At 35.7% G+C, this 14,403-nt stretch overlaps 1 protein-coding gene across 1 annotated transcript; it reads right to left on the bottom strand.

Moving 5' to 3' along the window:
• Positions 1-10,233: 10,233 nt before the first annotated feature.
• On the bottom strand, positions 10,234-13,742 carry LOC133861075 (14-3-3-like protein D). The gene is made up of 5 exons (XM_062296775.1): positions 13,679-13,742; positions 12,145-12,451; positions 11,968-12,055; positions 10,479-10,588; positions 10,234-10,390 (listed from the first exon to the last, which is right to left on the bottom strand). The coding sequence occupies exons 1-5, from the start codon at positions 13,740-13,742 to the stop codon at positions 10,234-10,236; spliced, it is 726 nt and encodes a 241-aa protein (XP_062152759.1).
• Between the last annotated feature and the right edge of the window lie 661 nt (positions 13,743-14,403).

A 14,403-nucleotide genomic window follows, 5' to 3' on the forward strand; every position in this document is an offset into this window, starting at 1 on the left:
TACTTCACCATTGCATGTGTTCGTGAAGGCAAGTCAAAAAGCAAATCATCTAACATTGTTAGGCCAAAACCAATGGAAAAAATGGGGTGCAAGGCGAAGATCAATGGAAAATTAGATTATGATGGAAGGTTTACATTGTCTACTGCCAAACTTGAACACACTCATGTAGTAAGCCCAAGTAAGGCAAGATATTTTACATGCCATAAGAAGTTAGATGCTCATGTGAACAGAAGGCTTGAAGTAATGAATAAAGCTGGAGTTCGTTCGAATAAAAACTACAAAGCTCTTGCTATTGAAGCAGGTGGGTATGAGAATCTTTCATTTGGAGAGAAAGATTGTAGAAATTACATTAACAAAGTAAAGAATGAGTTGCTTGGATAAGGAGAAGCTGAAGCATTTCTTAAATATTTAATGAGAATGCAAAGAAAAAATGACCGCTTCTTCTATGTCATAGACCTGGATGAAGAAAACTGTTTGAAAAATGTGTTTTGGACAGACGCACAAATTAGGGCAGCATATGAATCTTTTGGAGATGTCAAAACATTTGACACAACATACTTGACTAATAAATACAAGATGCCATTTGCGCCTTTTGTTGAAGTTAATCATCATGGTCAATCCATACTTTTTGGGTGTGGATTACTATCAAAAGAAAATATTGATACTTTTGTGTGGTTGTTCAACACATGGGTGAAATGCATGTCAGGCCGAGCTTCTAATGCAATTATAACCGATCAAGATAGAGCTATGCAAGCTGCAATTGAGATAGTATTTCCAAGAGCCAAGCATAGATTTTGTTTATGGCATATAATGAACAAAGTTCTGTAGAAACTTGGACCATACTCTCAATATGAGAACTTTAAGGGCGCTCTATTAAATTGCGTATATAACTCTTTGACTTGTGATAAATTTGAAAAAAGATGGCAAGAAGTAGTTGAGAGATATAATCTTCAAGAGAATACATGGTTGTGTCAGATATGGTGAGTGGCATCATTGGGTACCGGCGTATGTGAAAGGCATATTTTGGGCCGGAATGTCCACTACACAACGAAGTGAGAGTATGAATGCTTTCTTTGATGGTTATGTGGGGCCAAGTACCCTATTGAAGAAATTTGTTAGGGATTATGATAATGCTTTGATGAGAATGGTTGAGAACGAGCGTCTAGCTAATTTTGGTTCATTTAATAAATGTTTCCATTTATAAGTCTTCATTCTATTGAGCGTCAATTTCAAGGTATTTATACAAATAAAAAATTCAAAGAAGTTCAAGAGGAGTTTTAAGGGATTCTTGATGTGTTTTCCATCTTTACTGAAATGCGAAGGTGCAATTTCTACATATGAAGTTATTGATCGTGTAAGAGTTAATGATGGCTTCACAAAAGAAGTAAAGTATCGTGTTTACTTTAATGACGATGAATGTGATGTGAAATGCACTTGTAGATTGTTTGAATTTAGAGGAATCATGTGTGGACATGCCCTTATTGTTCTAACCTTGATAAAATGTGTGGAAGAGTTGCCATCCAAATATATTCTTGATCGATGGAGGAAAGACTTGAAACAAAAGTATACATTCATTAAAAGTAGTTATGATGATTTGAGTGGCAACCCTAAAGTACAAAAATATGACAATTTGTGCAATGACTTTTTTGAAGTAGCATTCATCACATCGGAAGACACTGAAACATATATGAAGATGAAGACTTGTGTACGTAAGTTAAAGGAGGAGTTGCTTCACAATGGGTTAAGGGGTGAAAGCATATTAAGTAGTGCATATTCTCTTCATCTTCCAGGTACATATTCCATTGGTAGTGAAGCAATTGATGGGAGCTTTAAGAAATGTAAAAAGTAAAGGGACGCTACCATCAACACGCAAGTAGTCTATTGTAGAAATGGTAGTTAGAAAGTTAAAATTAACAAAGATACAACAAAAGAAAGGATCAAACCAGGTTGCTTATTTCTTCTTTTCTTATTTGTATATCTTGTTCTCAAATTCTAGTGCATATTTTTGAATTTTTCATAGATTTTGTAACACTACTTATTGCTTGTTTTGTGCATATCTTAATGAAAGACTTTTGAAGCAAGAGAAGAAGTTGAAGAAGTTTGAACTCAAGAAAGTACAGTTACTCAGGTACAATTTATCTTCTAAATGACGGTGAATATATAATTATTGATGCTTTCATTGCTTTGTACATGAAATTTATGTTCTAAACTAAAAAATAAATAAAAAATGCCAAAATATAAGTACCAATTACAAACTCATAATTTTATGGTACATGAAAATAACTAATCAAGATTATGCATTTTACTTTTTACTGAATCTGAATGACATTGGTTTTGCAGTCCAAAGGGCCACTTTAGTAAAATTGGTTCTGATTTTGTAGTAATATGTTGGTGCTTGGGAGGTTGCAGTGGTGGAAAGATAGAAGACTTGAAGTTATGGTACTTTGTAATTTGTACTCCTATTTTGATGGGCTGCGTTGATCGAAGGCTTCAGATTTGAATTCCTTCATCTAATTTTATTTTATTTTTCTTTTTTTGGCCTCAATATGGCTGCCCATATGTGTTTATAACATCATTTTGATTCTTATCATGCTTGTTATGTTCTTTGTAAATGTCGATATTTGGGCGCATATTTGCCAACAAAACCACTTTTTTTACATAGGTAAGTTGTAAAATAAGATCTATGATTTGAATCCAAAGAAACAACTATGGGCATGTCCATGTAGAAATAAATGATGTTTTTTACAAGAAATAAATGATGCCTTGAATGTTTGGATCTCTAAGGCAATATCTGCCTGTCATCTAAAACAGCCTCACAATGTTGAAAGGCAATGGATTAAGTTTTCTAGAATAATTTAGCTAGGCTTACATCTCGGCTGGAATTTTGGTGTACACGGCTTTAGACTACAAGTAGTTTCTTATTGCATGCTCTTCCTTGGGGTTTCTTATTGCATGCTCTTCCATGGGGCTGGACTCATGTCTTCACTGGCAATCTGGGCTTGATTCTCAATGCTGCTATTTAACTTTGCCCTTCTTTTGGTCTTTTTTCTTTGCGGCAAAATTTCATATCTAAACAAAATTAACAACTAGAGGGTGGATAGGAAAAAAAAAAATTTGTATCAGATTAAGGGGAATTAATATGTTGGAAAGTTATTTGCTTAAATTGAGGATCAAAAGACAGAAAAAGCTCAATATAACAAACCTTTTTTTACCTCGTTTCCTCAATATAACAACTGAAAAAGCATTGCAGCAAGCCATGTCCAAAAAATGTATCAGATGATGAGATGAATATTAGTTACAAAATTTGTCTTCAAATAATATATCTCAAAACAAAAGCAAAATTTTATCAAATGGTGGTCTTTGCTGGAAATTCCACTTATGTTGCACAATGTATTACTGGGCAAACAATAACATTTTCATTCATCATTCTTAGTGACTATGAACTCACAGTATATAATGGAATGGAAATGGGAAGATAGAGGTGGAGGAAGAAAAAATAATTTATTATTCTCAATGTTTCACAACTTTATTTCTAGGTATATAGGTGTTTTCGTATCACCCACTTCCTGAACATAGAGACTTAAAAACACGGTAATACAATACTTCTACATCCAATTATTAGCCTATAGCTTCCACCAAAAGGAAGGGTAATCAATAAAGTAAATGAAAAAGAAAGATTGAATTCTATACTTGTCCCCATCAAAACCGAGCTCCGAGGTCTTCACCGAGATCTTGAAAATCAAACTGCATTTTTTTCTTCCCTTGTGCGATTGTTATGGTCAAGCAACTGCAGTTAGCACTCCAAAAGCCTCAATCAAAATTGAAAAGAAATTCACAGCATGGGTGGAATTTTCGGTTTCCACCCTCAAGTTCCCAGAATCAAAGGTTAGGTTTTGGAATCAAAGGTGGATATCAAGAAAAATTCCATCACTGTCGGACTCGAAAATCGCCAGTTGGGTTGGTCCAACCGAGAAAGAAATGGTCACCACTTTCCTCAATACACTGAAAGATCCCTATTATGCTCATCTCATTGGGCATACCACTTCCAGTTTCGCAGATCTGGTCATCATCGGAGAATGTGTAGAAGATGGAAAATCCAGGCGTCTGGTGGACACCCACTTGTTACAAACATTGACGGAACAGCGGCAAAAAGACAGGAAACGTCGTAACAAGGAGGAGATGCCCAATGGATTACCACAACACCACCGTACAGAAGAAATTTCTAGCTGATTATTACGACTCACACAGAGAGAGAGAGAGAGAGAGAGAGAGAGAGAGAGAGAGAGAGAGAACTTGGAGAAAATGTCAAAAATGGAGACCAGGAGAGAGACCTGCAAAGAACCCACATTTTTATCAGAAAATAAAAGAGAGTTTCAATTTTCTACCAAGTTCAAAAAAAAGGGAAAAAACCTAGTTAAATAGAAATGGAGGTATTAATCCAAAAAAGAAGAAGAAGAAGAAGAAGAAGAAGAAGAAATGGAGGTGCTGCGTAAGAAGAAATGGAGGTCCTGCCTTAAAATGGCCAGGTGGGCAGCAAGGTTTGTTCTAAAAGGAGCTCTGATGAGCCAAAAAAAAAAGGCTCACAGGACGGAGGCTACAGACCAAAAATGGAGAGAAACGAAGGAGAAAAGATGAAAATGGAGAAGAGAGAGAGAGACGCACTTTTCTTGTTGCTACGATTTTTTCTGCAATCAAATCAAAAAACATCACACGTCTATCATTTTTTTACTTGTCAGTAAAAAGTTGAAATCACAGCATGAAATTTTAATTTTCATAAAACCTAACGTGGCTCAACCACGTCAGTTTGGAACCATCTCTTTGGAAAGCATTCGGGGTCCCTAGCATTTCTCTATACGGAATGTAAATTATGTGATAATGACCAAATTCTAATATTATGTCATGGTCAAATTCAATTATCATCTGATAAGGAAAGAATATCTCTGGTATTTCCACATTCTCCCTCAAACTCAAAGTGTAAGCTTGAGTTTGGAAGGAAAATTACATGATTATTTTTTGTTTTTTTTTTTTTTTTTCTTTTCGACTAAGTCAACTTGTGTTGAGTTGGCTTAATTAGTTCCTTTCCTTTTTTGTTTTTTTAAGTGAGTGATTCGGCGAGTTCACTCACTAAACTTAGCGGGTCAACTCAAAGTTGACTTGGATAGGTTGGCATTTTACTGACTCGATGGGTTGACTCATCAAAGTTGACTTGGCCGCTAGAGTGAAGAAAACAACAGCTAGTAACGGTAGTCAGTAATGCGGAGACGACGGCCGTGGAGGCGGATATGATGGACAGTGACATGGCTAGTGGCAATGAGTGCCGAAGACGGTGGCTAGTGGTACTTTCTGAAGACAATGACCAATGGTGGTTGCCAAAGACGATGGGTGGAGGTGACCGGAGACAATAGTTGGAAGTTGTCAAAGGCTGGGCTAACGGAGGGTTGATTGACTTGCGCTATAGATGGCGTTGAACTGGGTCGGCTAAAGGTCACATAATTGGACAACGATGGGCCGACTAACAAGTCGATGAAACTGAGCCAATTAATGGTCATGAAACTGGGCTGACAATGGCCCGATGATGGGATTGGGTAACCTTAGAGTCTGATGAATGCGCATGAGATACTTGCGCATGCAGGACAAGCAAAACTTGCGTGTGCACATGCAAGAGAACTAGTTGAAATCTATGGCGGCACATGAGGCGCATGAGATGAAGAATTGTAACTCGAAGCAACACATGAAAGTGTGTGAAAAGGCGTATATATGCTGAGGAACTTCCCTCGGTTCAGCAAATCAGTAGCCTCCACTCCTGTTTTTGGGGTTGAAACACCAAAAACGGCTAATGGCGATGACACATGAAATATGGCAAGCAACGCGTGAGGTGTGTGGACAATGAAGGTAGATCTTCTCAAGGCACGTGTGAGATTGGAATAGCTTTACTTTGTCAACACAGAGTAGATCGAGGCTTGTGGAACTTGTATGTATTATTTTTGTACCATAACAAGATCCAAAAGCACCCAACTTTTGAGAAAAACTATGTGGTGGCAGTTTCCAAACACCCTAAATAAAGCTACAAAAAAGCGGTTCTAATACTCTGTTGAAATTTATAATAATATGAAGAAAATAAGAGAACGGAAGTAAGAGAGAAGAAAGAGAACAAAGAAATTTGGGGTAGTTCGGCCTTAGAAGCCTATGTCTACCACTAGAAAGAGCATGATAGGAGTTAATTTGAATATATAGTGATAATGCGTATTTATAGGCCATATGAATGTACAATACAAGGAATGTAAAGTACATGATAATGATTAAATTCTAATATCATCATATAAGGAAAGAATATCTCTTGTATGTCAACATTCTGCACGTTTTTTGTTAGAATGAAGGCTCTCTTTCTTTCTTTCTTTTTTGATAAGTAATATATATTTATTTAAAGAGTAGATGGGCGCAATTCTAGTATACAGAATATACAAGAGAACCCCTAAATCATAGAAAAAGAACATAATTCTAAAAACTCAAAAAAATTTGAAATAGACAAATTATTCCATGCTCCTCTCTCCATATATACAGAGATTGTAGCATCATCTTCTTCATTTCTAGCAATCCACGCTAACGATCTTCAAAGCTCCTAGCGTCCTGCTCTCTCCAAAGACACCACATAAAACACAAAGAGGCCAACCTTCATATGTTCAAAGCATTACGGTTTTCCGATTGTCCCTTCCAACTTCCCAAAAAATGCTCACCCTTCGAGGCATCACTCAAGCAACACCATACAGCTGAAGAAGTGTACTCCACAACTCTGTTGCAACCTCACAATAAAGGAGTAAATGATCTAGACTCCCCACATTTTTTACACATACAACATCACTCCATCACAAATATTCCTCTTTCGTAAATTATCCAAAGTTAAGATCTTCCCTTAAGTCATCGTCCACACAAAGTATGCAACTCTCGAGGGCACCTTAACTTTTCAAATACTCTTCCAAGAAAGAGTGGACCTTACATGATTAGATAACACCTGATAATGACACTTCACTTCAAATGATTTTCTTCTAGATGGAATCCAAAAGATTGTATCATTGCTTCCTTGCCTTACTCTTTGAGAATACAACAATTCAAAGAACCCAAAGACCACTTCCACCTCCACAGCAAACATCATGCCAAAACAACACTTTAGAGCCATCTCCTACCTTATATCTCACATGATTAGCAAAACCATCCCACACCCTCATACATTTCCACACTCCCACCCCATAAGGTCTCCCAACCTCCTTAGAACACCAACATCCCCTCATACTATCATATTTAATGTCCACCACCTTTCTCCACAAAGCCTCACACTCTGTAGCAAACCTCCACAACTACTTACCCAAAAGGGATCGATTAACTGAATCATATTTTTCCCCCTAAACCCCTTAAAATTATCGGAGTACACATCTCCAAACACTTCACCAGATGAAACCTAAACTCATCACCAATACCCCCACCCCCCCAAAAAAAGTCACTTTGAAAATTTTCCAATCGATTACCCACTCCAACAGGAATAGGGAAAATGGACAAATAATATGTTGGTAAGTTAGATAGTACTTTTTTTTTTTAATCAAAGTTAACCCACCTCCCTTTGATAAATACAGCCTCTTCCAACCCGCCAGCCTATGCTCCATCTTCTCAATAATGCAACACTAAATAATGGAAGCTTTATAGTGAGCACCCAAGAGAATGACCCAAATGCTTCATTGGCAATGAAGCCACACTACACCCAAGAATGTCAGCCAAACCATCCACATTCCCCAAATCGCCTACGGGAACAATCTCTGACTTATACAAGTTTTTCCTCAACCCCAACACAAATTCAAAACATAAGAACAAGCATCTGCAACAACAAATGTGACAATACTATCTCCTCATGATTTCTCGATCCCACCAAAAATCTAGATAGAAGCCTTTTATCCATTGTAGTAGCCATCATCATACTTAATGCCTCCATAATAACCACAAACAATAAGGGAGATAATGGATCCCTTGTCTTAATCCACGCGAACTACTAAAAAACTCTAAAGGTGAACCGTTACTGAGAATGGAAAAGCGAACCGTTGAAATGCAATGATCTATCCAACCTCTCCATCTCCTCCCAAAGCCACATCTCTTCAGCAAATATAACAAAAACTCCCAATTGACATGGTCATATGCCTTCTCCAAATCCAATTTACATAAAATACCCGACTATCCAAACATTCATGTGCCACAAAAACAGAATCCTGAATTTGTCTACCCTTGATAAACGCATTCTGAGACCTTAAGACAATCTTTCCCAAAATTGATTTCAACCCATTTGCCAGAACTTTCGAAATAATTTTTTATACACCCCACTCATTAAACTGATAGGCTGAAAATCGTTAATCTTGACTACCCCAGCCTTTTTTTGGAATAAGAGATGCAAGCGTAGCATGATAACTCTTCTAGAATTTTCCATGGCTATATAACTCCTGAAACACCGCCATAATGTTCAATAAGGTGCATAGGAGTTAATTTATTTTAGGCTTAAAAGGGGGAAGAGGGGGGGTTTAGTGGATAGAATAGTTTCTTAAGCAAAGAGTTAAACATTAATTAAACAAGTTGAGTAGACTCTTGGAGCCTTTCTTTAGAAAGATAGTGATTTAAATACTAGCAAGGCCAAGGTTGCTTGGTTACACGTTTGCTTATCTAAGAATAAGCAAGGTTTGGGCATCAAGCATGGAGCAATAAAATAGAGCTGCTATGTATAACACCGATTACATGTATGTACCAAGGGACATTATTCAGTTTGGACTTACTGGGTTTGCACTCACTTAATTAGGAAAAGAAACTTTTAGGAATTAAAAGTCCTTGGTGATTGTCATGGGCTTAGATGAAATTCTTACTTAGAAGCATAGCATGTAGGAAACAAAATACCTAGTTGGTAATGGAAAAACATCTCTATGTAATATTATAATTGAAAACCTATTAACCTGTCTCATGAAAAATTGGGCATTAAGATTATTTATGAATCAAATTTCTAAAATAATGTTACTGTTAAGACAATTATTGATGATTTTGACTGAAAATGCCGAAAAGCTCAATCCTTAAAGTATATGCAGATAAAACGATACTCTGAATTAAAACCTAATTTGGTGAGTTGTGATGGATTGAATTGGGTGATGAACTCAAATGGATTTTTTTAGTAGTACTTGAATGGAAGGCATTATCATGGTCTTGCTATCAACTGACATAGAATTGTTTGGCATGACATAGTTATTCCTCGTCACACTATGGTCACTTGGTTAGCTATCTAAGGTAAATTGAATACTAAAAACAAGTTACATTGTATGGCATCGCTCCAGAGATATGTTGAGTCTATTTGTGGGTAAGATGTTGAAGATCTGAAACCTCTTCTTCTCATGTCCGTTCTCAAAGAGAATATGGTATTTCTTATGTGATAAATACAACCTTTCATGGGTTTAAAAAAACACAGAAGAAACTATTTCCTGGATGATCCTATGCATTAAGAGAAAGTCCCTTATAAGCATGATTTGTAACTCACACTGGCTGCAGTTATATACGAAAGGTTTCAAGATAGAGCAGAAATATTTGTCATGTTCTTGTGAATTTATGCATTATGTGGAAGCTAGAATTACTACCTTCTATTTCCAATCTTAATTAAGAAAACAAAGGAATTAAAAAATCATAGGGTATTTCAATCGATACTTTTATTAGTGACAATTTTTTTATAAAAAAAAAATAAAAAATAAAATCTGGAAATTAGAAAAAGCTCACCCAAACACAATCTTTTCCATCTCTCAATTTGTGTTAAAAACATAAAACTATTTTTGAGAATAAACCTAATCAAGCCCTTATACTTCCTTCATACCTACTGCGTATAAGGTGAGTCCTCTAATTTATGTTTGCACTGCTACAACACATGCCAAATATATCTCCAACCACAAAAATGCCAAAAATCTACATTACTAGTCATGTATATGAAATCTAAGTGTACTTCTTAATAAAAGACTGTATGTGAAGACCATCTCAACATAATGTTAGGTTCAAAATCCATGCAAAGAAAAGATTACTTGGAATGAAAAATCTTAAACAAAGTGCAACTGAAATAGCATTACAATTCCCTTCTTAGCCTTTAAAAAACACAACTGATTTGAAAAACAAGCCAATCCCTAGAAACTACTACGGATGAGAAATAAATTGCATGATTATATCCTATAATAACTATCAATCACCTCCATCCTCTGGGATGTTAGAAGTCCACAGGGTAAGGTTGTCTCTAAGAAGCTGCATAATTAGGGTGCTATCTTTGTACGATTCCTCATTGAGGGTGTCAAGCTCTGAGATAGCTTCATCAAAAGCTTCTTTTGTAAGGTGGCAAGCCCTAGAAAACAAAACCAAAGCCAATTTCCTCATCAAACTAAAAACGAGAACATATTTCTACCGTTCAGGGTGAAAGTATAAATTTAAACCTTTCAGGTGAATTCAAGATCTCATAATAGAAGACTAAGAAGTTCAAACCCAAAGCCAATCGGATGGGATGTGTAGAGGGCAAATCAGCCTCAGCTGTAGTGGTAGCAGTCTGGAAAGAGAGAAAATTAAAATTAAATTTGGAAAATCGGTCAGAGAAATCTGTGAGAACATTCCCAACCCAAAAAAAAATAAAAAAATAAAAAAATAAAAAAGAAAAGAAAAGAAGAAGATATCAGCAAACTCCAAACATACGCAACCAGCAACATGGGACATGCTTTTCTGAAACAAATCATATCAAGTTAATGGGTAACAGTTTAAATATATAATATGAAAATTAAGAGTAGTAATAATATTTACATTTGAAGAAGGGGGCAAATCAAACTATCAATATGGAAGTAACATAATAAAAAATAAATAAAAAAATAAAAAACAAATATGTTTTGTTGTACTACTCAGAAGAATCTTAGAAATAACCAAAAACTAAAAAAAGAAACTAGTACGAGTTCATTGAAGGATAATCTATTGCAAATCCACCTCCTTGGCTTATAGGTCGATAATAGTTGTAACATTTCACTGTGACCAAAACAACAATCACCAATGCTAAGAGTCCCCAATCAAAACATCTTTCCCCTTACATCTCTAAAGAAACACAAGATAAAAGCCATGAATAATCCTTCAAAAAAGTTAAATGACAAATGGCCAACAAATTTTCACATGGTTTTCTACAGAATTTCACATTTCTTGCCCTTTTTTCAATGCCGAGATCCTCAGATTTCTTTTAAAGCAAGCAAACCCAAATGTAAAGCATGAGACCAAAGAATTTTTGCCAATTCAATTTTTCCAAAAAGAATTCATGCCATAATAACCTGGCCAAACAATAGAGAACAACAAACAATAGAAAAATAGATAGCCATTCTTCTTATGTAAAACATACATATAAAGAAGTAATATAACAGAATAATTATCAAAAGTCTTCATCTTCATGAACATTCTAACACTTGAAATAACTTTAGACAAAAGATAACAGAATATTGTCCAACAATCAGGGAATAGAAAACTACTACAAAATAAGCAACTACTTGGCTCAAGGGGAGTTAGACCTTGAGTATTCTTTTAATCAGTCATTGAAATTTGAATCAGAAACGAAATAATCCAACTGATCTTTTAGTCATTTAAACATCCCAACAAATATAGAATTAAGCAATTTTGTTTACAACAGAACTTTGAACAACCTCATCAATTAGATGAAAGAATATAATATAGTATAATATGTGAGCGTGTGAAAACAAACAACCAAACTGGGCAACAATCATAATAACCTCAAATACAACAAGATACTAACTGTATAACTTGTCTCAACCAAGGAAATAAAATCCTAAGTGTGGTTGATCACCCACAGTACCACCGTTTTTATTTACAATAAAGCAAGAAACAAGTGCATCTACTTGATTTAATATTGGCCTAAATTCACAATAGCAAGAAACACACCTCATAAGCTTTCATTGACTGATCAGTAGTTTCTTTCTTTTCTTTGCCAGTCTTGAATTTTGCAAGATATCGATAATAATCTCCTTTCCTACAACCAAAAAGATTTAAGTAACCTAAAAATCTTTGCTTCTAAATCCAAGAATTGTAAGCTTACGTTCAGTAAGAATATAGTCTCACATCTTATAGTAAAACACAGTTGATTCACTAGCAGAAGTTGAAGGCATAAGATGCTCATCAACCAATGTCATTATATCATTAGAAATGCTTGACAGCTCTGATTCAACCTTCTGTTTGTACTCCTTGATCCTCTTCGCATGTATTTCATTTCCTCTTGCTTCTTCCTTCTGTTTTATTGATGATATGATCCTCCATGATGCTCTCCGAGCACCAATCATGTTCTTGTACCCACCAGAGAGCAAGTTCAACTCCTCAGTTGTCAACTCAACATCAAGCTCTGCAACCTTCTTCATTGCATCCACCATCTCTGTTAAAATTATGAGTGAAAAGAATGGAAAAGAATCAAGCTTTCCATCATTATAAGTAAAAAACCCTTAACCTCATTTTAGTCACTAAGGAAGTATAGAAGTGGAAATATATAAAAATTTTAGTCAACTTGTTTGTATTTAAGGAATTAATATTAAAAAATTTAAGGACTAGAAAGAAAGATATCGTACCCCAAGATACATTGCAGATGTGAACAGGATATATAACACATTAAGAAAATGAAGCCAGAAACACCCCCAATTCTCAGAATGATTTTCAGGACCTAGTTGGCATGCAAACAAAAATAGCCTAGAAAAATTAAAGGGAAAAATATATTTTAGCCCCTCAAACTACCACCCTTTCTCCGGATGGCCCCCCAAACTACCAATGCTTAGATTCTGGCCCCCCAAACTACAATTTTCTGATTTTTTGGCCCCATCCGTCCATTTATGCCGTTAATTCTAAACAAAATTCCGAAAATACCCCTCCTACACTTTGATATTCTCACGATTAAGGAAGGGATATTTTCGGGTTTTTGACCAATTTCTGTTAGAATTAACGGCATAAATAGACGGATGGGGCCAAAAAATCAGAAAGTGGTAGTTTGGGGGGCCAGAATCTAAGCATTGGTAGTTTGGGGGGCCATCCGGAGAATGGGTGGTAGTTTGGGGGGTTAATATATATTTTTCCCAAAATTAAAAAAATATGCATATAGCAATTTTTTCCCCTCTTGTAACAAACCCTCCGAACTTCACAGTAGAAAATTCAAAAGAAATAAAGAATCTACGCAAACAGGCAGAGCCACCCATTGCTAAACCCGAAATATTGAAATCCCAATTCAAATTACTTCAAATATGCCCTTCTGGTTTTTTTTTTTTTTTTGGCAGGTAACAATTATAGAAGAATAATTGCAAAAGGGCGGCAAAACCTACATTCATCAAAGTTCAATCAAAGCATACCCATCAAACCAAGCGCAGATACTCAAAAACGTTATGTCTTCTATTATTTTAATGAATGTTTCGAAAACAAATTCAGCCTTATTTTTGCCAAACAAACATAGCCTTAGCTAAATTGAGTTAAAATAAAAAGTAAAGTCAAACTTCCAACTGAAACACTCACAGAGAGGCACAGTGATTAATCTCAAATTTCACTAATTACTTCAACAGAGCTATAGAAGAAAATCACACCTACACACACACACACAGAATTGAGTGAAAAAAAGGCTAACCGTCGAAGCGATCGGCCTGTTCGGCAAGCTTGGCAATGAATACCAAGTTCTCGCGGGAAGCCATTGCCTATCTCTCAGATAAATTCTAGGGTTTTTGAGAATTCGCTCTAGCCTTCGAATCCCTCTCTTCTTGCTCGAGCAAAGAAAGAGAGTTTGAAACGACCAAAAATAATCGCTAAGCAATCAATCACATACCTTAATTTAAAATTTTTTGTGCCTTTTCTAATTCTACAATGATTTTATGTTTGGAGTCAAAGTCAGAGTATGATTGACTTAGATACGGTTTAGATAAAAAATTAATGAAACTTTTGCCCAATCATTGAAGCCTACACTATCAAGATCGAAATCCTGAAGTATTAGTTTTTTCTGGACAAAAAATCTTGTAGATGTTTGGACGAATCAAAATGTGCCTCGTCTACCCCCCCCCCCCCCCCCCCTTTTTTTTTGGTATCTGGATTTTGTTTGTTTCTTTGTTTTTATTTTGGTTAATAGTCTTTTTCAAAGGAGATACGTTGCAATCTGGACATGACCCAATGCCAACTCGATTTGTCTCCTTTACGTAATCACAATGAGAATGCATTTACAAGTTTAAGGCTAGAGTAGCCTTCCGATTCTAAATCCATCGAATGTAAATGGATCTTTAAGAAAAAAATAAAATCTGATGGATCCATTGACAAGTTTAAGACTAGATTAGTAGCCAAAGGGTTTAGATAGGCTAAGGATAT

Source organism: Alnus glutinosa, chromosome 2, assembly GCF_958979055.1.
Source record: "Alnus glutinosa chromosome 2, dhAlnGlut1.1, whole genome shotgun sequence".
NCBI classification, from domain to species: Eukaryota; Viridiplantae; Streptophyta; class Magnoliopsida; order Fagales; family Betulaceae; genus Alnus; species Alnus glutinosa.